The 26,747-nt window shown below is 37.6% G+C and overlaps 1 protein-coding gene across 1 annotated transcript in view; it reads left to right on the top strand.

Moving 5' to 3' along the window:
- PIEZO2 (piezo-type mechanosensitive ion channel component 2) overlaps nt 1-26,747 on the top strand; it is a 478,725-nt gene that overhangs the window by 146,474 nt on the left and 305,504 nt on the right. Inside the window, exon 3 of the mRNA XM_011983927.1 lies at nt 14,255-14,380. Coding sequence (XP_011839317.1) covers nt 14,255-14,380 — 126 coding nt within the window. The remainder of the gene's footprint in view (nt 1-14,254; nt 14,381-26,747) is intronic.

Genomic DNA, 26,747 nt, shown 5'->3' on the forward strand with positions numbered 1-26,747 from the left:
AAATTTATTCTGTTTTGGCATTCTAATAATCACAGAAAAAATAGTATGTAAGTTTGGTATGTCATTATAGCCGTAGATAGCTTATTTTGCAAATCTGTTGTCTGGGTTACTTTTGGAAATCATTTTGGAGTTAGCATGAGTTGTGAGTGAATATTTATTAGGTGACACATCTTTGGATTATTCAGTTTTAAATATACTCATATTTCTTATATAAATGAAGGTGCCCAGTTAAAACACACGGGCAACATAATACCCTCAATTATTTCTGTATACACCAAGTATTTCCAAATCCAAAAAAGAGAGGTTTTTGTTCTAGAAATTCCATGGATTAACTGGAGCAAGACTATAATTAAGGGGTGTGTGTGTGTGTGTGTGTGTGTGTGTGTGTGTGTGTGTGTAAACAAACATCTTTTTAATCCATTTCTGTTGCTCTTCTTCGTTTCATGAATTCCAAGTGTTTTTTTGGTACCATTTCCCTTCAGGCTGAATAATTTACATTAGCATTGCTTTGATAGCAGGTAAGTTTTCCTTCCTCTGAGGATATCTTCTTTTTGCCTCATTCCTGAAGGATAGTTTCACAGGATATAAAATTCTAAGCTTATAATTCTTTTCTTTAGCAAATTTAAAGATGTTATTCCACTGTATTCTAGTCTTCACAGTTTGTGATGAAAAATATGTGGTCTTTAAATAGTTTTCTCCCTACACATAATGTGACATTTTTCTCTGTTTTCACTCTTTAGTTATATTAGTTTTTCAACAGGTTAGTTATGTATCTGGGTGTGGTTTCTTTGAGCTCATCCTACCTAGCATTTGCTGAGCTTATTAGAATGTGTACATTATGTCTTCCCAAATTTCTGGAATGTTAAAATACTATATTATCCAAATTTTTTTCTGAACCAATCTTTCTTCTCTCCTTTGATAATTCTAATGAAACAAATGATAGACCTTTTTATTTTGTCCCTTAAGTCTCTGAGGTTTTATTAACTTCTTTCAATCTTTTGCTCTCTGTTCTTCAGGTGGGGTAACTTCTATTAATTTCTTCATCATTACTAACTCATTTTTTTTGTCATTACCACTCTGCTGTTGAGAACATTAGCTGAATTTTTAATTTCAGATACAGTGTTGTATTTTTTCTGTTGTTAAACTTTTTATTTGATTAATTTTTGTAGTTCGTATTTCTCTGTTGATAACGTTTATCTTTATATTTATTTCAACATGGTTTACTTTAACATCATGGAGCCTGGTTATAATGGTTGGTTTAAAATCATTTTCTAATAACTTCAACAGTTGTGTAATTACAGGGTTGGCATCTGTTGATTGTCTTTTCTATTGAGAATTGATCAGATTTTCCTGGTTCTTTGTATATCAAATAATTTGGGATTATATCTTGGACATTTTGAATATTATGTGACTCTGGGTCATATTAAAATCTTCTGGGGAGTGTTCATATTTTCATTGTTTCTTTTTTTTTTTTTTTTTAGCAGGCAGTCAATCTGGTTGGTCTCAAGCTTTGTCTCACTCGCTGAGTAGTGATTCCAATGTCAGTTCAGTTCTCAAAACCTTTGCCATAATATTTGGATCTCTCCAGAACATGCACCATTCAGTTATCAGTTTGGGAGCTGGACAGTTCTTTACGTCACAGTTCAGGTCTCACGGCTTTTTGAGGGCTGTTCCTTGAATGCATAATTTGGGGCAACACTGGGACTCTCAGTGATTTATAACAAATTAGATGATACTTTTTCTTGCTTTCTTCTCATAAGGATTTTTCCTTTAATCTTTAGTTCTTGGGACCCCTCTCCACAGCTCCTTTGGTCAGAGATATGAATTTGGGATGTGGGAGTTAGATGCCTTCAAAGCAGCAGAAGCAGTTCACTTTTGCAACTGTATGTATAAAGTATGTACATAAAATAATTGCAATCAGGTACTCAAACAAATGCATGTATATGCATGATCATAGCAGCACTATTCACAGTAGGCAAACTGTATAAACAACCCAAATAGGTGAATGGATGAAAAAAATTCCCTACATACAATGGAATAATTTTTAGCCATAAAAAGAAGAAAGTACTGATACATGCTACAAGGTGGATGAGCCTTGAGAACATTATACCAAGTGAAAAAAGCCAGACACAAAAGACCACATACTGTATGATTACATTTATATGAAAAATCCATAGGGACAGAAAGCTGACTTACGGTTGCCAGGGGTTGGGATGGGGAAATGGAGAGCAACTGCTTAGTGGCTGCTTTTGGAGTGATGACAATGTTTTGGAAATTATTTACTTCCAAATAATTGCACAACATGGTGAATGGACTAAATGGTATTGAATTATTCAACTTGAAATTATCTATTTTTTGTTATGTGAATTTCACCTCAATTAATACATATATATCCCTTTACACTCAAGAAATATTACTATAAGGGAATACTTGCCAAATAAAACCTACTTGTTTATAGCATATACTTAAACATTATTTAACTGATCTTAAGAAGATGTCTCTGAGGGTCTTCTTCTCTTCAGTGAAAGCAACAAACACTACAGTGGAATTGAGAACAAATCAAAAGATATTTCTCCTTTTCTTATGCTTCCATTTATTTTAAACTTTTGCTTGTCTTAAAGGCTAATACAATTCAATTTTATTAAGCTGAATTTTAATTTAAGTAACTGATTACTTGCCCAAAGTCTATTGTTTCAAAATGTGGAAAAATCTGAATACAATGCATTTTAAAATGAAATACACAAGATATTTTAGTTATTTGTTTTCTTTTATGAAATTTTAGATCTTTTTTTTTTTTTTTTTTTGAGACGGAGTCTTGCTCTGTCACCCAGGCTGGAGTGCAGTGGCCGGATCTCAGCTCACTGCAAGCTCCGCCTCCCGGGTTCACGCCATTCTCCTGCCTCAGCCTCCCGAGTAGCTGGGACTACAGGCGCCTACCACCTCGCCCGGCTAAGTTTTTGTATTTTTAGTAGAGACGGGGTTTCACTGTGTTAGGCAGGATGGTCTCGATCTCCTGACCTCGTGATCCGCCCGTCTCGGCCTCCCAAAGTGCTGGGATTACAGGCTTGAGCCACCGCGCCCGGCCTTGAAATTTTAGATCTTTAAGCTTCATTTTTTATAGCAATCACATGATTTTCCTGAGAGCATTTTATGGGCTTCTCAGCCCTAGGTTCATGTGAGCAGTATGCCCTGAGGCTTTCAAGTCAACAAAAACAACTGTCCTAAGTCCAGGGCAAGCAGAGAATCAGCATAGTGGCCCCATGGCAGCAACTCCACAGCCCTGGAGGGCAGGGGTGAACACAATCATTGGAAAGAGGCCTACGTGAGGTGGTTTTTCATGGTACAGCTTTGACTGACAGATAACAATTGCACAGGTTTTAATGGAAACTTCTCTTGGGCTACTGGGAAATAACTTTCTCCAGAATAGGTTTGTTTAATGTGGACCTGAGAGATATTCAACTTATGGTATCTCAGTATTTTAAGTGGACTTCTCGAAGTTTTCTCTCCTCACTCTACAATGTAATCAACTTATTTAGCTTGATTTCTTACCACCAAAGTAGAGTTTTATGTGGAAACTAAAGAGCTTTTGCACACCAAAAGCAACAGTCAGCAGGGTGAACAGACAACCCCCAGAGTAGGAGAAAATCTTCACAATCTGTACATCTGACAAAGGACTTATATCCAGAATCTACAACAGACTCAAACAAATTAGCAAGAACAAAACAAACAATCCCATCAAAAAGTGGGCTAAAGTCATGAATAGATAATTCTTACAAGATATACAAATGACCAAAAAACATATGAAAAAATGCTCAGCATCACTAACGATCAGGGAAATGCAAATCAAAATCACAATGTCATACCACCTTACTCCTGAAAGAATGGCCATAGTCATAAAATAAAAAAAAAATAGATGTTGGCATGGATATGATGAACAGGGAACTTTTTTTTTTTTTTTTTTTGAGATGGAGTCTCACTCTGTTGCCCAGGCTGGAGTGCAGTAGTGCGATCTTGGCTTTTGAGATCTGCAACCTCCACCTCCTGGGTTCAAGCAATTCTCCTGTCTCAGCCTCCAAAGTAGCTGGGACTAAGGCACCTGCCATCACACCTGGCTCATTTTTGTAGTTTTTGTAGAGACAGGGTTTCACCTTGTTGGTCAGGCTGGTCTTGAACTTCTGACCTCAGGTGATCCACCTGCCTTGGCCTCCCAAAGTGCTGGGATTACAGGGGTGAGCCACTGTGCCTGGCGAAGAGGGAATAATTCTAAACTGCTGGTGGGAATGTAAACTAGTACAACCACTATGGAAAACAGTGCGGAGGTTTCTTAAAGAACAAAAAGTAGGCCGGGTACAGTGGCTCACGCCTGTAATCCCAGTACTTTGGGAGGCCGAGGCGGGTGGATCACGAGGTCAGGAGTTTGAGACCAGCCTGACCAACATGGTGAAACCCTGTCTCCACTAAAAATACAAAAAAAAAAAATTAGCCGGGCATGGTGGCGTGCACCTGTAATCCCAGCTACTCGGGAGGCTGAGGCAGGAAAACTGCTTGAACCCTGGAGATGGAGGTTCCAGTGAGCCAAGATCACAGCACTGCACTCCAGCCTGAGCAATAGAGTAAGACTCAGTCTCAAAAAAAAAAAAAAAAACGAAAAATAGAACTAACTACCGTTTGATCCAATAATCCCACTACTGGATATCTACCAAGAGGAAAAGAAGTCCTTGTACGAAAAAGATACTTGCACGTGCAAGTTTATAGCAGCACAATTCGCAATTGCAAAAATGGGAATTGCCCATCAATCCATCAGTCAACAAGTGGATAAAGAAACATGTATATGATGGACTACTACTTAGCTATAAAAGGGGATGAATTGATGACATTCACTGCAACTGGGATGGGCTTGGAGACTATTATTATAAAGGAAGTAACTCAGGAATGGAAAACCAAACATTGCATATTCTCACTCATAAATGGAAGCTAAACTTTGAGGATGCAAAGGCAAAAGAATGATATAATAGACTTTAGGGACACGGGGAAAAACTTACAAGTTAGGCTATTTTAGATTCCACATATACGTGAGATCATGTAGTATTTGTTTGTGTCTGGCTTATTTCACTTAACTTAATGCCCTCCAGGTCTAGTCATATTGTTGCAAATGGCACGATTTGCTTCTTTGTTAAGGGTAAATAATATTCTATGTATGTATAGATCACAATTTCCTTATCCAGTCTCCCTTCGGTGGACATTTAGAATGTTTCCGTATCTTGGTTGTTTTGCATAATGCTGTAGTAAACATGGGTGTGCAGATAGGTTTTTGAGATCCTGATTTCAGTTATTTTGGATATATACCCAGAAGTGGGATTGTTTAGCAGTTCTGTTTTTAATTTTTAAGAACCTCCATACTATTTTTCATAATGGATCTACCAAGTTACATTTTCACCAGCAGTATATAAGAGTTCTCTTTTCTCCATGTCCCCCTCCCCAACACTTGTTATCTTTTGTTTTTCAAAAATAGTCATCTTAACAGGTATGAGGCTTTCTTAATACATTTGTGCTGCTATGATGAAATACCACAGACTGGGTAATTTATAAAGAATAGAAATTTATTACTCGTAGTTCTAGAAGGTGGGAAGTCCAAAATCAACATGCCTCCAGCTTTGGTGTCTGGTGAGAGCCTGGTCTTTCTGCTTCCAAGATGGCATTGTGTTGCTTCATCCTCCAGAGGGGATGGACACTGTGTCCTCACATGGCAAAATGGCTGAATGGGAATGAATACATTTTCTCAACACTTATAGAGAGACCCTAATCTTATACATGAGAGCTCAACCCTCATGTCTTGATCACATCCTAAAGGTTCCACCTCTTAGTACTATCACATGGGTAATTAAGTTTCAACATATGAATTTTGGGGGTCACATTCAGACCACAGCAGAGGTGGTATCTCACTTGTGGTTTTGATTTGCATTTCTTTCATAATTAGTGATGTCGACCAGTTCTTTGTATATCTGCTAGTTCTTTGTATGTATTCTTTGGAGAAATAGCTATTCAGGTCCTTTGCCTATTTGTTAATGTGGTTATTTGTTTTTTCATTATTCAGTTGTTCCTTATATATTTTGTATATTAACCTCTTAACAGATATATGGTTTACAAATATTGTCTCCAATTCCATATATTACTTTTTCATTTTAGGGATTGTTTCTTTTCCTGTGCAGAAGTTGTTAAATTTCATGTAATTACACTTATTTTTGCTTTTGTTGCATGTGCTTTTGGTGTTGTAACCAAAAAGTCATTGCCAAAACCAATGTCAAGAAATCTTTTCCCTATGTTTTTTCCTGGGTGCTTTGTAATTTCTTATTTTTAATACATTTTGAGTTGATTTTTGTATATGGTGTAAGATAAGGGCCCAATTTTATTCTTTTGTACATAGTAATCCAATTTTCCCAATACTATTTATTGAAGAGACTATCCTTTCCCCATTGGGTATTCTTAGAGCCCTTGTCAAAAATTAGATGACCATACATTTGTGGGTTAACTTTTCAGGTCTCTCCTCTATTCTGTTTTTCTGTGTGTCCGTTTTTATGTAAGTATCATACTGTTTTAATTACTATAGCTTTGTAGTATAATTTGAAATCAGAAAATGTGATGCTTCCAGCTGTGTTCTTCTTCCTCGAGATTGCTGTAGCTATTTGGGGGTCTTCTGTGGTTCCATACATATGCTAAGATTATTTTTTCTATTTCTGTGAAAAATGTCATTGTAATTTTGATAGATATTGCATTGAATCTGTAAAATCCTTTTGGCAGTATGGGCGTCCTAAATACATTAATTATTCCAGTCCATGAACATGGGATATATTTTTCATTTATTTGTATTTGTTTTAATTTCTTTCAACAATGTTTTATACTAATCAATGTACAGTTCTTTCACCTCCTTGGTAAATTTACACCTAAGTATTTGTTCTTTTTGATGCTATTGTAAGTCGTTTTGTTAATTTTTTTCTGAAAAACTTATTGTCAGTGTACAGAAACACAATCATTTTTTTATTTTTATTTCATTAACTGCTGTTTTACTGAGTTTATTAGTTCTAATAGTTTTTTGGTAGATTTTTAGGTTTTTCAAAACATATTATATTATCTAAAAACAGAAACAATTTAATACCTTCCTTGTCAATTTAGATGTCTTTTATTTCTTTCTCTTCCATAACTGTTCTGGTTAGTACTTCCCATACTACGTCAAATAGAAGTAGCAAGAGTGTGCTACTGTTCCTGATGTTAGAGGAAAAATTTTCAGCTTTTCACCTTTGAGTATCATGTTAACTGTGGTATTATAATATATGGTTTTCATTGTGTTAAGGTACATTCCTTCTATATCTAATATGTTGAAAGTTTTCATTATGAAAAGATGTTGAATTTTGCTAAATGCTTTTCTTTGCATCTATTGAGATTTTTATCACTCATTCTGTTAATGTGGTATATAACATTTATAGATTTGTGTATGTTGAATCATCCTTACAATCCAGAAGTAAATTCCACTTGATTATGGTATATAATCCTTTTAGTGTGCCATTGAATTCAGTTTGCTAGTATATTGTTGAGTAGTGTTACCCCTATATTCATCAGGGATGTTGGCCTGTAATTTTCTTTTCTAGTAGAATTCTTTTCTGTCATTGATATCAAGGCAATACTGGCCTCATCGAATGAGTTTAGAAGTATTTCCTCCTCTTTAATTTTTTGGAGGTGTTTGAAAAGGATTGCTGTTAGTCCGTCTTTAAATATTTGGTAGAGTTCAACAGTGAAGCTATGTATTCCTAAGTTTTTTTTTGTATGAGTTTTTGACTTAAAGTGTACTTTGTCTGATATGAGAATACCCAAACCTGTTGTCTTTTCATTGCAGAAATATCTTTTTCCATCCTATTTTCAGCCTATGTGTGTCCATAAAGTGTGTTCCTTGTACGCAGTGTATAGCCGGATTATTTTTTATCCATTCGGCTACCCTATATATTTTAATGGGAACAGTTAATCCATTTACATTTAAAGTAAATATTGATAGGTAAGGACCTATTATTGACATTTGGTTAATTATTTACTGACTGTTCTGTAATTTCTTTGCTCCATTCTTTCTCTCTTCCTGCCTTATTTTGTGATTTGATGATTTTTGTAGTGGTGTGCTTTGATTCCTTTATATCTTTTGCGTATCTGCTACAGGTTTGTCTTTTGCAATTATCATGAGTCTTATATAAAACAAACCATAAAAGACCCCAAATAGCTAAAACATTCTTTTTCAGGAAGAACAAAGCTGGAAGCATCACACCTCCTGATTTCAAATTGTATTATGAAGCTATAGGAATTAAAACACCATGCTACTGGCATAAAAAAACAGACAAATAGAACAATGGAATAGAATAGAGGCCTGATAAATTAACCCATACATGTATGGTCAGCTAATTTTTGACAAGGGCTCCAAGAATACACAATGGGGAAAGGGAAGTCTCTTCAATAAATGGTATTGGGAATATTGGATCACACATAACAATCTGTTTTAAGTTAATAACAACTTAATTTCAATCACACACAAAAATTACTTGTTCACTCCCATGCACTTTTGCTTATTAGAGTCACAATTTACATCTTTTCTATTTATATCTATTAGCAAATTATTTTAACTATAGTTATTTTTAATACTTTTGTATTTTAACTTTTATATTAGAATTCAATATGATTTACATATCACCATTACAGTATTCTAAATTTGAAAATTAACTTATCTCTACCAGTGAGTTTTATACCTTCATATGTTTTCAGGTTGCCGATTAGTGTCTTTCAATTTCATTTTGAAGAACTTCCTTTTGCGTTTCTTACAAGGCGGTTCTAGTGGTTGTAAGTTCCCCCAGCTTCTACCTTTCTGAGAAAGTATTTGTTCTTCATTTCTGGCGAACAGCTTTGACAGATATAGTATTCTTGGTTAGCACATTTTTCCTTTGGCACTTTGAATATATTATCCCACTCTCTCCTGGTCTGTAAGAGTTCTGATGAGAAATCTACTGATAGCCTTTTGAAGGTGCCCTTGTATGTAACAAGTTGCTTTTCTCTTGCTGCTTTCAAAATTCTTTTTTTAAGACTTTTGACAATTTGGTCATAATGCTTTTCTATGAAGACCTCTTTTTACTCAACCTCTTTAGAATCCTTTGGGCTTCCTGGATCTGTATGTTTGTTTCACTCTACAGGGTTGGAAAGCTTTCTGTCATTATATCATTAAGTAAGCTTTCTTCCCCTTTATTTTTCTCTACTTCTTCTTGAACACCAGTGTTTATATGGGTTCAACTGATAATGTCCCATACATCCCATAGGCTTTTAAAAACTGTTTTTCATTATTTTGTGTGTGGTTGTTCCTCTACTGGATAATTTCAAATAATCTGTCCTTAAGTTCATTGATGTTATTCTGCTTGATCAAGTCTGCTGTTGAAACTCTCCATTAAATTTTTCAGTTTAGTCATTGTATTCTTTAGCTCCATAAGTTTTGTTTGGTTCTTCATTCTGGTTTCTTATGGTTGAATGTCTCATTTTGTTAATAAATTTTTAAAAATTTAATTTAGTAGTTTATCTGTATTCCCTCGTAGCTCACTGAGCTTTAAGATGGCTATTTTGAATTCTTTGTCAGCTAATTTGTAAATCTTAATTTCTTTGGAGTCAGCCACTAGAGCTGTATTTTGTTCCTTTGGTGATGTCATGTTTTCTTGAATCTTCATGTTCTTGAATTTTTGAATTTTCTGTGATTCTTCATTTTCTTGAATTTTTAAAAAGATGTCTTAAAATTTGAAGAAGTAGTCACCTTCTCCAGTATTTACTGACTGACTTTGGGCCAGAAGGATCTTCACCAGTGAACCTGGTTAGAGATTCTGGGAGTCTCTCAGAACTTTTCTATGGATGCACCTGCTCCATTCTTCTTATTCCTTATTAAGAAAGAAATCTTAGGATTGTGTGCCTTCTCTGTATCCAACAAAACCAGGCCTGGTACTGACAGCATTCAATTTATATTCCCTAAGGCAATGCCCTGAAGTACTTAATGTTATATACCTTCTCCCTCACCAGTAGAGTCAAGCCAGATGCTAATATTTGTACGTGTTGAGATCCATGTGATATCTGAAGGAGCTTGTGCAGGCCATGCACAGGGATGTGCAGGGTGCTTTCCATAGGAGAGGGTGGCACAGGGTGCTGGGGAAGTTCATCAGTTGGTTGTGGGGGTCCTCAGGCAAGTCATCCTGTGGGGTTCAGTGGTGGGTCTCTTTGTGGAGTCTGTGAGCTGATTAGTAGAGACTGTGACTGGCTGTAGAGAACTGCACAACAGTTGTTGTGCACTCTCTTCTCCCTGCTCCTAGGCTGATTCCTTCAGTGCTCTGGGCGAAGTGAGACAGAATGGACCTCCCAGCTAGGTAGCATTTCACAGGACCGCAAAAATTAGGCACACACATCACTCACTTCCCCTAGTAGTGGAAATTGCAGGTCAATCAGGCCTCTGTTGATGCCAAGTTGTGCCACCTTCGGGGAGGGGTGACATGGGTAAAGTGAAACTACTTATCCTGTTTGATATTTTTACTCTTGGGTTTTTTGTTCCACAGTAGGGCTGGAAACTCTGTCAGATTCTGGGGCTCCCACAAAAATATTCCTGTCCATGGGTGGTTGCCAGTATTGGTGTTTCTGTGGAAATGACAGCCAAAACCTCCTATTCTGCCATCTTGCTGATACCATTTCTGTCCTTTTTCCTCTCCATTTGTAGAGCTGACTTTGACATTTATCAAGTTAATATAAATAAACTGGTATGTTTCTGAGCAATATATGGTATTCCAATTGACTTCTTTTCCTCTCTCTAAGGAATCTAAGTTTCTGTTTGTTTAAACTTACGGTTTTGGCCAGGCACGGTGGCTCATGCCTGTAATCCCAGCACTTTGGAAGGCTGAGGCAGGCGGATCACTTGAGGTCAGGAGTTCGAGACCAGACTGGCCAACATGGCAAAACCCCATCTCTACTAAAAATAGAAAAATTAATCAGGTTTGGTGGTACACGCCTCTAATCCCAGCTACTCAGAAGGCTGAGGCACAAGAATCGCTTGAACCTGGGAGGTGGAAATTGCAGTGAGCCAACATCACACCACCTCACTCCAGCCTGGGTGACAGAGTGAGACTCTGTCTCCAAAAAGTAAATAAATAAACAAACATATGGTTTTGTAGCACATTTTAATATTTGCTATGATACACCAACCTCACCCACTTTTGATCTTATTCTTCAAAATTTCAAAATTGACATGGCAATTCAGAGTCTTATTTTTCCAAGTGTATTTTTAAAATGTTTGTTGAAATCTTCAGAGCATTCTTTTCTTATATATTTTGAAATATACTTGTTGAAGGTGTAAAAGTATCTACTGGCATTTTATTTTAAACCATACTGAATTTTTAGACTAAATTTGGGGGAACTTGACATTTTTGTCATATTGAGTCATCTCATTCATGAATGTAACAGATCTCTTCACTTATTTATACCTATTATTTGTTTTACTTTTTTTTTTTTTTTTTACAGTTTTGTCAATAAAGGTCTTTCTTAAGCATTCTTTTTTAGGTCAATTCTTAAATACTTTTATCACCTTGTGACTGCATGAGTCAATACTCCTTAATAAACTCCCTTTGATATATACATCTATCTTATTAGTCCTGTCCCTCCCGAGAGCCCTAATACACCTAGTAATGGGTATTTTCAAACAAATAAGCAAAAAACTGCTGTAAAATTTTGCATAATAGAACTTTTGAAAGCTACTTCTTTGAAATCAAGAACAAGACAAATATGCCTACTGATGCAGTTTGGATGTTTGACGTCTCATCAGATCTCATGTTGAAATTTGATCCCCAGTGCTAAACGTGGGGCCTGATGGGAGGTATTTGGATTGTAGGCTTGGAGTAAGGAAGTTCAAGTCTCAAACCCTCAAAAGTAGGGAAGCTGACAGTGAAGCCTTCAGTCAGTGGCTGAAGGCCCAACTGTCCCTGGCAAACCACTGGTATGGGTCCAAAAGTCCAAAAGCTGCAGAACTTGGAGACGGATGTTTGAGGGCCGGAAGCATCCAGCATGGGATAAAGATGGAGGCCAGAAGACTTAACCAGTCTAGTCCTTCCACGTTCCTCTGCCTGCTTTTATGCTAGCCGCGTTGGCAGCTGGTTAAATGGTACCCACCCAGATTGAGGGTTGGTCTGCCTCTCCCAGTCCACTGACTCAAATGTTAATCTCCTTTGGCAACACCCTCACAGACACACCCAGGAACAATACTTTGCGTCCTTCAATCCCATCAAGTTGACACTCAGTATTAACCATCACACTAGGTTATACTGTCAGCCATGAGTATTATCATGCCTGGATGTTGAATTTTCTTCAGAGCCTTTTTCTTCACTTAAGTAGAAGATCAAATGCTACTTCTATTTTAATCTGCTACTATGGTGAATTACATTAATTCATTTCTTAAGTTAAAACAATCTCACATTTTTGGGATTAAACCCAACTTAGATACAATATATTATCTTTTTCATATATTAATGGGTCTATTTTGCTAATATTTTAAAGATTTCATATCTATTATGTGTTACATAAGATGCCATTATTTTATGTCACTATAAAAGAACAAAAAAACTGTCAATGAAACTATGACATAACACTTTAAAAAAAAAAGATCAGTCAAGGACCAACAAGTGTAGCAGTTTCCACAGGTGTTTTATTAATATATAATATATACATATATACACATATATATGATTTATGTTCCCCTATGATTTATTACAAGGAATTGGCTTACACAATTGATATATAAGCTGGCTAAGGAAGTTCACAGTCAGTAGTGCAGGCTGTCAGGAAGAGAACATCATGTGCACAAGGTAAAGTTACTCTCCACAAGTTGACAGTTTCTTCTCTCTCACTCACACACACACACACCTCCGACTAGTTTTCAGGCCTTCCAGTGGATTGAATCATGTCTTCCCAGGTTATGGAGGTTAGTATCCCTTAGTTAACCTCTTTGATTATGGACTTTCGTGACATCTGTAAACTCACAGCAGTGCCTAGATTTGTATTTGATTAAATAACTGTGACTTACAGCCTAGCCAAATTGAGACATTGATAAAACTTTTACAATGTTTTTGCAAATAAAATTGCATCTTATTCTTTTTTATTATTGTTAATGAAGAAGTATATTTATTTTTGTAAGATGATTTTGTATCTGAATCATTTCCTAAATTTTTATATTCTAATAGTTGGTCATGGATTTAGTTTGGCATTCTCTGTTGATGATGATATGTTATCTGAAAATAATTCCATTTGATCGTAGTATCTGGAAATAATTCTAGTTAACACTCTTCATTGTATTTCTTATGGCATTGACCAGTATATCCAGTGATATGTTAATTAATGGCATTCATATCAAGTGGCCTTGATCATTCTCTGATACTGGTGGGACTATGTCTAAAATTCTACCATAAACAGGATGTTTGTTTTGTTATAAATCCTTTAAGGATGTTTCCTTCTATTCCTGTTTTTTATGTTTTAAAAAATTATAACTAGGTTTTGAACTTTATGAAACATTTCTTTGGTACCTATTGAGAAAACCATGATAGCAACCCACTAGTGTGTGAATTATACTTATTGATTTGTTAATGTTAACTACACTTTTGGGGTTTTTCTGCAATAAACCTTAGCCTATGTATTATATTTTTTCTATGCAATTTCAGTTGGTTGACACATTTTACAAAAATAATTCATATCTGTTATGAATAACATGGGCTTATAATTTTCTTTTCTAGCCTTATTTGATTTTGAAATTAAAGTTACTGCAACTTCATAAAATGTTTTAGATAACTTTTCTTCCTTTTCTACTTCCTAGAATTACTTTTCTAAGACAGGAGTTACCTGTCCTTTCAAAGTTGGCAGCACTTCCTTATAAAATTTTTTGGGCCAGGACCTTTTTCTAGTGCCACTGTAATGCGTCATATGATAAATAGGAAATTATCTTTCTTTTACAGTGAAATTTTAATAAATATAAACCCATATATATGATATTACAAAGGGAATAAGATACCATTTAACTATACACTAATAATTAAGGTGATAATTATTACACTCTATATACTTTTAAGTTGGTCTACCTAATAGGTTATACAGAAACATGTACAAGAGAGCACCAGTGTGTTTCCTCTTAAGCTCTCTCACAATCTCTGTACTTTTTATCCCTTAGGACATACAGGACGGTTATTGAAGTCTCTGTGCTTCATCAGTCTTTCCTTCCTGTTGCTGCACATTATTTTCCACATCACATTGGCGAGCCTTGAAGCTCAACATCGTATTGCACCTGGCTACAACTGTGAGTATTACGGTGTTTTCTTTTATGTGTTATATACGTGCATAATAAAGTGTGTGTCATCATACACATAGAAATCTATGCAATAATTATAACATTCATGGAAATAGTTGGTCTTGGCAATGCAGTGTAAATATATATAAAGAAATATTTCATTATAGGGTGCATCACAACTTATCAGATTTTTAAATTTTGAGTTTAAATATATATATAACTTACTCATGTCTGCAAAAAAATTTAGGTTGCTGAGTAATATGGAAGGTGGCTGGAGGGTGGAAGTGAAATTTATGATCTCTTCTGACTCACAGTCTTAAGTGTTTCTATTTCGAATTGATGATTTTCCATAATTCTACAAATGTCAAAATAAAAATATGATATGAAATGCTAAAACAACATTCTTTTCTCTGCATTTATAACTGTAGTTACTCTATGTTCTCCACAGAGTGTAGACAGACAGGCAAGCTTACACACACACACACACACACACACACACTCTCTTGCTTTGGCTCCTTCCCAGGCAAAAATTCACAATACCTGGACACTTCAGATGGGACCTCTACTAATACCATGAAGAGGTCTGTATTTCCCAGTGGTGAAGGGAGGTAACCATCTCAAGTGTAGTCACAGCTGGCCTCTTGACCTGCCTCTTTCCAGGCCTTCCTTGCCCAACCAAAAAACTAGGTCTGCCTCTCCTAACCTCGCTCCTAAATATGTGGGCTTTGTGATACCATGATATTTCCAGGTCTCTGTCAAAGACATGTTTTATTCATGCACAAATGCCCTCTGCAGTCATCCTGTACTGCAATATAGTTTGAACATGTCAGCATCTAACATAACATCTTTTCATTTTTTTTTTTTTTGCTATCCCCAGATGAAAATTCTACTCTGCTACGAGTCAATTTAATAGAAGTCATAATAGTAAACTTTATTTCCATAAAGTTAAATTCAAATTTGAAGTTTATTTCTACAAAAGGTTATAGTTCCAATTTCAAGTTCTAGTATTTTTGATGAAGTAACCAATAGAGAGGGGATATGTAAAAGATTGAGTGAAAAAAGAAAAGCTTGAGTTTTTTACTTCCAGCCATAGGAACCTTGAAGGTAGGTTTATAGAAATCATAAATTTCTTCTGAAAAACTAGTGATGCCTGTAATTGTGTTGGCTCATCAGGTGTTGTAGATTTTTTTGGTTTAGTTTTATGTGTAGCATTTAAAATTAATACATTCTTGAAAAAGGATAAAAGAGAATAACAAACAAACTTCAGAACTTTGCAAACTAGTTTAATCCAAGATTGACACAGACCAGGTTTTCAGCCCAGAGCACTTTTTAATGATCAAGTTATATAAACTGAAAATAGTGTTAGGATTGGTAATGGAAACACTGACTTTTAATTTAGAGTCGACTTCACTAATGTTATCATTTCTCAAGCATTCGGAGTTATGATTATACTGTCAGAGATGTAAATACAAACTCAGTTATTCTGATATCCCACATTTGAAGTTTATCCTTTTTTGGCATCTGCATAGATAACATAGCAAAAATTCAACTAAAAAGACAAAAGCTGTACTGGTCATCAGTGTTGTACATTTTGAATGTTTTCTGTATGTTCAAGACATTGGTAAATTAAAATTAAAGCCCAGACAAGTCAGGTTACCCAATCATATTCAAGTAGTATTCAAATTCAAGACCACCAAGCACTCATTTATAAGTGTTTAATTTTGTTTTCCTAACAACTTCTTTACCCCATTGAAAATGCATACCCTCACCCTCGTTATCGCAAAAGGTCCCAGCATCTCTTAGGAGTCTGACATAAGTTTTGGTGGGACAACAGTAGCATTTATAAATATTGAGTCATTGAAAGTTCTCATTCCTCCAGAGTCCTGTGAATATTAACTGGCAGTAATAAAGATGTTTTCAAACCACCCTATTTAGATTTTGACTAGTTGGCAGGTCTGTTAAAGGTGCCATTGTGCAGAACTGAAACTTAATACCACTCCCTTCTGCCTTTTTTTTTCCCCCGCATTTCCAAAACAGTGTTCTCATAGGTAAGTGAGGAGTCCATGGGGGCAGGGGAGACCTCTGTAAATTTTGCTCAAACATATGTTGTGCCACTTAGTAAAATATTTTCATTCCACCAAAACTATGCTACTTAAATACATGTAAACCCGGTTTCAATTATGTCATTACAGATTACATAGACGTAGTTTGTTTGACTCCGTGTTAGATGTGTGGCGATGTTAGTGAAATTTGAAGGCCGGTCTGGATTCTTGTGCTGTGCTTAAAGCATGCTATTGATTGAAAGAAACTTTTGAGTCAGAAACTATATAGGGAAAATTTGTGATGATAATATCTCCTGTTTATAGAGCATCTATGAACCATAAGACCCCAGGGATTATTGTATTCCTTTTTCAATGAATGACTCGTTCCTTTCTTGTTCCAGGAGGGCTTTGCTATGCTTTCAGTAAAGCACTCTCTCTATCCATGCATTGTCCTATTCATTCTCTAAACAAGTCCTCAGGGTGGACAGGGCCGTGCAGCTGGACCCCTGTGCTCTGTGTGCAGGACCCCCAGCCTGAGGAGGGGCTGAGCAGGAGATTCCTTCGTCAGGCTCCATCCAGCGGGAAGCAGCGAAATCCTTTGATTTACATCAAGAGGCTGGTCTCCTGGCCAAGCCTTGCCCATGAAGGGCCATGCCTTTGTGTAGTCTCGTTTCTCCAAGAGGGGCCCTTTTTCTGTATAAACGCAGTGCCCAACCTGCGGATAGTGCTGAGGTAGGAATTGCAATGAAGAAACAGGCTCTAGTGGGCAAATGAGTTGCATGAAGCCATTGCATGTCTCAGCTGGAGTCTGAGCACGGATCTGTCTTCTTTCCACTCTTCCTCCATCTTTATGGAACTCCTTATTCATCGTGTGTGTAAGATTGTTTCCTCCACTGTGGTTCCTAGGACTTTGGATAAGTCTATTTTCAAAGGGCTAAAGTTAGTGTTTCTGGTACTTAGTCTATGATTTTCCCTTGCTTGTCCTTATAATTAACTGAATATTTTCTTTGCTTCCTTCAATGGCAACATTCCTGGTTGGATTCAGCTTCCCCCAAAGGTTAGCCCCTCAGTTGCATTGCTCTTTCCCCCTGTGGGAGGAGGGGCAGCTAGAGTTTCATATTGTCTCATTCTACAAGCACATGAAACTTGGTGCAGAAGCCCACCAACCAAGAAATTAGGATGGGCCTCAATAGTGTTTCTTCCTGACGTGCTTCTGTCCTTGAAACACACAAGGCTCCCAGTGCCAAGAATCAAGGTATCAAGCATCAGCCTACGACAAGGAGACTGAGGGACAGACCCAGCCTGGCAGTTTATCCTCCCATCCCGACGACTGTGGGGAGGATTACAGAGTGAGCTGCTCAGCTGTGTGCACTCGGCTTGCCAGTACAAGTGCTGACTCATCCTTTGGCACACAAAGCTGTAAATTTCACCCCACACTTCGTTAGTTGTGCTGATTGGAGATGGACCCTAGGTGTGCGGAATCACCTGGTGGATCCATCCTCATACAAATGAAATTCTTGATGTTAATTTTTCATATTTGAGACAGTACTGTGGAGAAAGAGCTAGTAAGTATGAAATGGGAGATAAAATACATAAAAGCAAACTCACACCGTGCATGTTTCTGAGTCCTGTTTTGAAACCACTCTTTCCTGCCTGCTTTCTTCTGACAGATGATCAGTGAGGCGGCTTGGGTTCCTCACCTTGCCCCGTCCCCTGCTCGTTCCATTCCCCAACTCATTCAGGCGCCACACACAGCCCTCTTCTCTCCTCGGGCCAGCTTCCTGAAAGCAGATGTTGCCACTCAATACAACAATTTAAAAAACTGGTCCAAGCTATAACTTTACTTCTGGCCACCTGTGCATGGGAAGATTAGGATGCTATTGTCTCATTCCTCTGAAAAGCATGTGGATCATATATGTACCTTCCGATCACGTATAGGAGACCTTTGCCTTAAGTACTATTTCCTTCCAGCCTTGGTAAGTGAGGCCTTGACTCACGGAGACACGCGCCGACCTAGATGGAGCCTGCTGCTCTGCACATGGGCAAAGAGACATTTATGATCCATAGGCTCTGGGTGGAAGCGTTGCTGAAAGAGAACTTTTGTAGCCCAATATCTGATGGAGTCAACGCTCTTGGAGTAATGAACACACGTTGTTTTTACTGCCGAAAGCCACACACAGGCACGAAGGCGAGCTGAGTGGTGGTACCGCATGACACCCATCCGTATGAACAACCCTTAGGCCAATGCCATGTCGATATTTTGATTCACCTTTAGTAATAGATAGGGAAGCTCACTTTATGCAGCAGTTTTCAAATAAAATACCTCATTTTATCATGATAAATCTTTTTCATGACTTTGTATGCTATGTAATATATGAGAAAATTTAGGATCTTGGGTGACTGTGAGCTAGTGGTGGATCTCTGTGCCTTGGTTTCCTCAACTGTCAAATGAAGATAACAGCCATCATCTCATAGGTTGTTGTGAGGTTCGAGTTAATACAGGCCATGCCCTTGGGACTGTGCTTGACCGATTGTAAGTGGTCAAATAGTACAAGCTGTTGTTCTTGCTGCTGTTATTAGAGAAGTCCTAATTCTTGCCCAAGGTCACACACCACTACAAGGTAATAGAGACAACTCCAAATCAAATCCTGTCTCCAAATTATGCAAAGTCACATGGATGAAATTTTGAAATTACAAAGCCTGCATGGTACCAAATCATTCTCTATGATAGTCTTTTTCAGTTTCTTGCTAATGCCGTTGTACTAGAGTTTGTACCTACTCTACCCCATGTGGTTAGAATCCGAAATAAAAGGGTTAAATGGCACTGGGTGGAAGGTAGCATCAGTGATGTGTGTCTTTAGTGACCCTGAGTTTTCCTTCCAGAATTTTTCACCTTCTCAGCAACCTCCCAACTGCAGTCTCTCACTCCACCTGCCCCACAGCTGCAGCCTTGGGCCTGGCCTGGCCTTCTGAATCTTTTATGGCTTTTTTCTCATTCCCGCATCTACCTGAAAGCTTGTCATCTGCTCCATGACCTCCAACTCAGAGGAATAGATAATAAATACATTTTTCACTATTTATTACCTTTTCTACATTGTAGAACTTTAGAAGAAAGACGAACATGATGGAAGAGTTAGGAGGAAAATTAACTAACATTTTCGTGTAAAATAAATGAACACTCTACTGTTATTATCTCTTTTTTTTTTTTTTTGAGATGGAGTCTTGCTCTGTCACCCAGGCTGGGTGTATTTTTAGTAGAAACTGGATTTCACCATGTTGGCCAGGCTGATCTCAAACTCTTGACCTCAAGTGATCTGCCCACCTCGGCCTCCCAAAGTTCTGGGATCACAGGTGTGAACCACCACACCCAGCTGCTGTTATTATCTAATTCTTAGGATGTCTCTTAAAAGTGTTGGCTTTCACTATCATATTATTGGTAGAGAAGTGAGTCCCAGAGGCAAAAAGTGCCTCGCCTTAGGCTGCTCATTAGTGAGTAACAGAGCCGGAATTAAATTCAGGTCTCCTGGACTACACAGTCTGTACTCTTTCCTGCACCCTCATACGTGTGCTGGGGAAAATTTTATGCAGAATTGGACTTTGGTTAATTAGATTTTGAGGAATAGATATGATTAGGATACATAAATTTTGGAGGCTGTGCTGGGTGAGAGGACAGTTAATCTAATATACTAACTCTGGTTAAAGTATGAATGGCCGGAAGTGACTGTATATGCTTGACTTGGTAAATGATATTGGCCTTTAGGAATATATTCACCCCTAGGAGTGAGTCATGGGGACACTTGGGACTGCATGGCTGAGGAGCTGGGTGTGCATTCATCATCAGGGATATGTTTTCCCAGCCTCTTTGAGCCCACCGTCCCTACCACGTCCTCCAAGTGGGTCCTGTCATAGCCTTGTGTCAACTTGTTAATAACCAAGTCTCCTGCTCTAAGATGGTTTTAATCTGTAAGCCTGAGGAAACTGGAGACCTTTTTCCTAAAGATACAAATAAAACAGTAAATCAACCAGAATGTACTGGATGACTCTTGGTGTTCAGGAATTTACTTCCCTGAAGTGTGTGTGGCCCTGAGATTCTAGATCCTGAGACTGTTCCCAGAATTACACATAGGCAGTCTAATCCATTCCCTACACAGCAGCCTTTCAAAATTTTGAAGATGGCTTTGATGCCACATCAGTGTTTTTCCATATGCCTCTTGAGTCCCTCATCCTCTGCTATTTGCCAAGCTTGTTGGTCAATGTTGCATGGCTGATTGGTGAGATAGAGTCAGTGACTGGTTACGGGGAGTTGCCAGGGCCTGATTAATGCCAAACATCAAGGGGCAGTGACTTTCCTTGTTCTGGGTACTGTCCTTCCCATCAGTGGAAATTGCCGTATTGTGGATTAATGTAGAGCTTTTCTGACCTGAAACATCAGATCTGTTTCTTGTGAAATCCTATTTATATTTCTGTAAAAGCAGACATGTTCCCACCTTTGATTTGGGATTTTGATTCTGCCCGTACACAGAGCCTCCTTCCCTACCTTCTATCACCTTTATCTCATCCTCTAACAGGGCAAACTTTCTAGAGTTCCTGGCACGGATCAAGCACTCTAACAAGCCTTCCTTTCCTTCCTCTTTCTCCTGACTCACTGCATCTCACACCCAGCTCTGTGTGTGTGTGTGTGTGTGTGTGTATGTGTAACATCTTTTTGGTTCTAAGTTTTGCTGTAAATCAGTAATGATAACATCTTCCATGTATAATTTCCTATTATGTTCCAGGCATATTGATAATGTCTTGATTCTGCATTATAGTCCTGCTAGGTCCTTGATATTTTACTCATTTGCAGATAAAGAGAGGTAGCAAAAATGGAACAGTTAAGTTGTCAGAAAAAGGAAGAAATGTAGTGATAGCATCCTGGGTCGCCCATGGAGGGTGCTGGGACCCTAGGCAGCCGTGTGCATGCAGGGCAATGAGCTCGTCCAGATGGGCAGAAGAGCTGTAGGGAAGCTGTACTTCTGTACTTGTCCCTACCCCATGGTTGTCATCTCCTCCCTCCCATTGCCAATTCCAATAAGCTTTCTATTGCCTGGCCATCCCTTTGCCCATGTTATTCCCCCAGGAGAATGTCCTTATACACACTGCCAGTCCTCTGCCAGGTCCATTCTTCAATACTGGCCACTTCCTCCAGATAACCCGGGTTAATACCCCCAGGTAGATGGGGTCAGATGTCTTTGGGCTCCCAAATACCCAGAGTATCAGTCATTAAACTTTTCATGTGGAGTGATAATCACTGATTTTATATGTTCTCCCATTAGGATATTATCACATTAAGGGTAGAACCTCTCATATTTCATTTATTGTTGTAACCTGAGCACCGACTACAGTGGCTGATTATAGCATACTGCCCAACAGTTGAAGAATGAATAAATGAATTAATAGCAGCCAAAAAAAAAGGGAAATAAAAGTGTGGCAAGGACAAAATTTGATGACTCTCTTGCTTTGTTTTGTGACTGATTCTCGGTGGTGTCCTCACCTGTTGGACTTGTGAGTAGACAATTGAGGAGAGCAGCTAAGTGCACCCATGCCCTCTCTTGGCCAGGAGCTCTGTCCCCTCACTCCTCTCCTACAGGTGCACACCCCAAATCCTGCTGAGATAGTTGTTCCCATTTCTCATCTTCTTAATTCATGAAGAAATATTAGAATGACATGTTTTATTTCTCTTTAGAAATTATTTATCAAATAAAGTTACTTGGTATTTATTTCCTTTGCAAAAAAAAATGGATTTCCATTTGGATTTGGGAAAATTAAGACTGAAAACCATAAATGAGAAAGCTAGAGTTAGAAGTGGCAAGAAAGGAAAGAGAAGAAAAGGAGGTGTGGGACTGTGCTTTAACAAGGAGACCTCAATAAGAAACGAGGGGAGAAGAGCCCCCAAATGAGTAACAGTGGAGCCATGAACCTCACGCCCCATCTGCTCCCCACCACGCCGACCAGTCCTTGCTGTAAGACAAATCACAGAGCAGGAAGTTTAAAATGATTTGGGATTGATTTGGTTTGCTTAAATAACAATTTCTCTAACCTCAGCTCTATGATGCAGCATTTCTAGTGTAAATTATTTACAATAAAAGCACTGAGCAAGTCTGTGTGGTATGGAAGTAAACTGAACCTCAAAATTATAGACGGACGATGTAAAGCTATAACTGTATGTTTCGAAATTTATGGAATATGGAAGGACATTTCAAGGGCATTTGGAAGCAGCAGAATTGGGCTAAGCATAGTAATGACATTCTAGAAAATATTAATTGTATGACATCAGCATAGTTATTTTTCAGACTTACAAAACTGATGTATATTTTAGGGCTTAGGTAGGTGGATTTATAAATAAAAACCATTTTTTCCTATAATCAGGAGTTTGGATTTAGACAATTCTTCTTGATTTTGAGTATTGAGAATATATTTTAGGCATCTAGAAGCTTGGCAAAGCAGTTGCTAATATAATTTATGCCTTACATTCACTTGAGAGACGTTTAAACATTTCATGGTGATTCATGTTGCAGAATATGGGCATATAAAAACATTAATATAATATCAAACATTAATATAAAAGTATTATACGTTATAAACAACTGTTGCATATTGATTTACCATTTATTTTTTGAAAAAAGTATTTTCTTTGCAAATGTGTATCACATTATTGATAATTATTGTTTTAAATATTTTTTCTTTACCTTGCACTTTTACTTAGTATATAATCTCTTATTTTTTTAATGGACATAACTCTGGAAGAACCCCAAACTGTTGTTAGGAAGTGATACCGTAGAGTAAGATTTGATTGCTGAAGTCCAGCACTTCCCATCAACATACCACCATCATTCTTTACACAACTAGAAAACATTCCTAAAATTCATGTGGAACTAAAAGAGTGTCCACATAGCCAAAGCAAGACTAACCAAAAAGAACAATCTGGAGGCATCACATTACCTGACTTAAACTATACTATAAGACCATAGTCACCAAAGCAGCATGCTACTGGTATAAAAATAGGCACACAGACTAATGGAATAGAATAGAGAACCCAGAAATAAAGCCAAATACTTAACAGCTAACTGATCTTTGATAAAGCGAACAAGAACATAAAGTGAGAAAGTGAGAAAGGGCACCCTATTTGACAAATGGTACTGGGATAATTGGCAAGCCACAGGTAGAAGAATGAAACTGAATTCTCATCTCTTACCTTATACAAAAAACAACTCAAAATGGGTCAGAGACTTAAATCTAAGACCTGAAGCCATACAAATTCTAGAAGATAACATTGGAAAACCCCTTCTAGCCATTGGCAAAGACTTCATGACCAAGAACCCAAAAGCAAATGCAACAAAAACGAAGATAAATAGATGGCACTTAATGAAACTAAAAAGCTTCTGTACAGCAAAATATAATAATAATCAGCAGAGTAAACAGACAACCCGCAGAGTGGGAGAAAATCCACACAATCTACACATTGACAAAAGATTAATGTCCAGAATCTACAGGGAGCTCAAACAAATCAGTAAGGAAACAAAGAATCTCATTTAAAAAATGGGCTAAGGATGTGAATAGACAGTTCTCAAAAGAAGATACACAAGTGGCCAAGAAACACGTGAAAAAATGCTCAACATGGCTAATTATCAGTGAATTGCAAATCAAAACCTCAATGCGATACCACTTCATTCCTACAACAATGGCCATAATAAAAAAAAATAGATGTTGGCATGGATGTGGTAAAAAGGAAACACTTTCATACTGTTGATGGGACTGTAAACTAGTACAACCACTATGGAAAATAGTGTGGAGATTCCTTAAAGAACTAAAAGTAGAACTACCATTGGATCGAGCAATCCCACTCCTTGGTGCCTACCTAGAGGAAAAGAAATCTTTATATGAAAAAAATACTTGCACACACCTGTTTATAGGAGCACAATTTGTAATTGCAAAAACATGGAACCAGCCCAAATGCCCATCAATCAATGAGTGTATAAAGAAAATGTGATATATAGGCCAGGTGTGGTGGCTCACGCCTGTAATCCCAGCACTTTGGGAGGCCGTGGCAGGCGGATCACGAGGTCAGGAGATTGAGACCAACCTGGCTAATACAGTGAAATCCTGTCTCTACTAAGAATACAAAAAATTAGCTGGGCATCGTGGCATGCGCCTGTAATCCCAGCTACTCAGGAGGCTGAGGCAGGTGAATCGCTTGAACCTGTGAGGTGGAGGTTGCAGTGAGCCAAGATTGCACTACCGCAATTTGAGCTTGGGTGACAGAGTGAAACTCAATCTCAAAAAAAAAAAAAAAAAAAAAAAACACCCAGAGAAAATGTGGTATATATACATATACCATGGAATACTACTCAGCCATAAAAAAGAACAAACTAATGGCATTTGCAGCAACCTGGATAGAATTGGAGACTATTTTTCTAAATGAAGTAACTCAGGAATGGGAAACCAAACATTGTATGTTCTCATAAGTGGGAGTTAAGCTATGAGCACACAAAGGTATTAGAATGATACAATGGACTTTGGGGACTCGGGGGAAAGAGCAGGAGGTGGGTGAGGGATAAAAGACAACACACTGGGTACAGTGTACACTGCTCGGGTGATGGGTGAACCAAAGTCTCAAAAGTCACCACTAAAGAACTTATTCATGTAACCAAACAACATCTGCTTCCCAAAAAAACTATAAAAATAAAAAATAATTAAAAATTTTTTTAAAAAGCTACTCCAGTGATTCAATCTGCACTCGATATTGAGGGCTCCTAATGGAAACTATAACAAGAAATGTGGGTTTATCTTATGGGCAATAGAAATAATTTAACAACTTTTATAAAGGAGAGATAAATGTAAAGATTTGTGTTATGAAACAATGCACTGTGGCCATCTGTGTGAAAGAGGGATTGACAGTAGAGAAGACTGGCAGCAGGAAACCATTGTGCAGGCAGTGGCACTGATCTGTCCAGAAGGAATGACAGCTTTAGCTAGGGCGGCCATGACGTAGCAGAGAATTGAAGATGGTGGAGAGATATTAAGGAAGAGTCAAGAGTTTGGAGAATGAATGGCTTAGGAGTGGGCTATTAGGAAGGAGGAAGGACCTAAAATGAGGCCCAGATTTCTGACTTGAGGAGCTGGTGAAGGACTATACCTTCCTGAAATGGAGCTGATGAATTCCGGCTTGATGGAGGAGAGTTTGGATTGAACTCCAGATGTCAGTGAGGGACCTGGCTGGATACTTTCATTTTTGCATATATATTTTCACATTTTATGTAACATTATTATTGACATTCTGTATTTGTTATTGCATCCATTTCTTTATCCATTCGGAGCAAACATTTATGGGAATCTGTACTAGACATTGTTTTAGTTTTAAAATTCTTTGGTAAAAATGTCAAGTATCCTTCCCCTCATGAACCTTATGTTTCCCTACATCTGTGTTTGATGATTGCCATCAAATCTGGGTGAAAAATAGAACGCTTAACTGCTCCGTGTCATGTTTCTACATTTCTACATAGTCTTTATAAATGCTTCGTTTCTGCCACAGTCTTTCCTCATGTGGATAGATAAAAATGTTTCAAATCTTTCCTTGGGTGGTTTTTATTTTTGTCATTCAATATTATGAGCATTTTCACATATAAATCTATTGTTTATTTTCTTAGGATAAGTTTATAACAGTGGATTTATAAGGTCAAAGAATTTGGACATTATTTTCACTCTTTCTAGACTGTACCATATTGTTCATCAACATGCTTGTACTTCTTAGAATACCACTAGCCAAGATAGATAGATAGATGTTTTTTAAGAGCAGCATAATATTTCAAGCCTTTAAACCCTTTGAGCCTGAGAAATCCTTACTGATAGCCTCACTCCAGTGTACAAATGAGCAAGAAACACATTAAAAATGCCCTACATCATTAGTCATTATGGACGTACAAATCCAAACTGCAATGAGATACAGTGTTACACTCAATAAGATGGCTCTAATAAAAAACAAATGACAAAAAAAAAAAGTGTGACAATAACACGTGTTGACACGAATGTGGAGAAACTGGAGCTCTCTGCTGGTGGAAATGAAAATCGTACACCCACTGTGGAAAGCAGTTTGGTGGTTCTTCAAAAAATTAAACATAGAACTGCCACATGATCTAACAATTTCACTCCTTGGTATACACACAGAAGAACTGAAAACAGGTATTCACAGAGATACCTGCTCACAAATGTTCAGAGCGGCGCTATTCATGTTAGCCAAAAGGTAGAAATAATTCAAATATTCATCAAAGGATGAATGAAATTATATATATATAAAATAT

The sequence above is a fragment of the Mandrillus leucophaeus genome, unplaced genomic scaffold (genome assembly GCF_000951045.1).
Source record: "Mandrillus leucophaeus isolate KB7577 unplaced genomic scaffold, Mleu.le_1.0 Scaffold257, whole genome shotgun sequence".
In the NCBI taxonomy this organism is placed as follows: Eukaryota; Metazoa; Chordata; class Mammalia; order Primates; family Cercopithecidae; genus Mandrillus; species Mandrillus leucophaeus.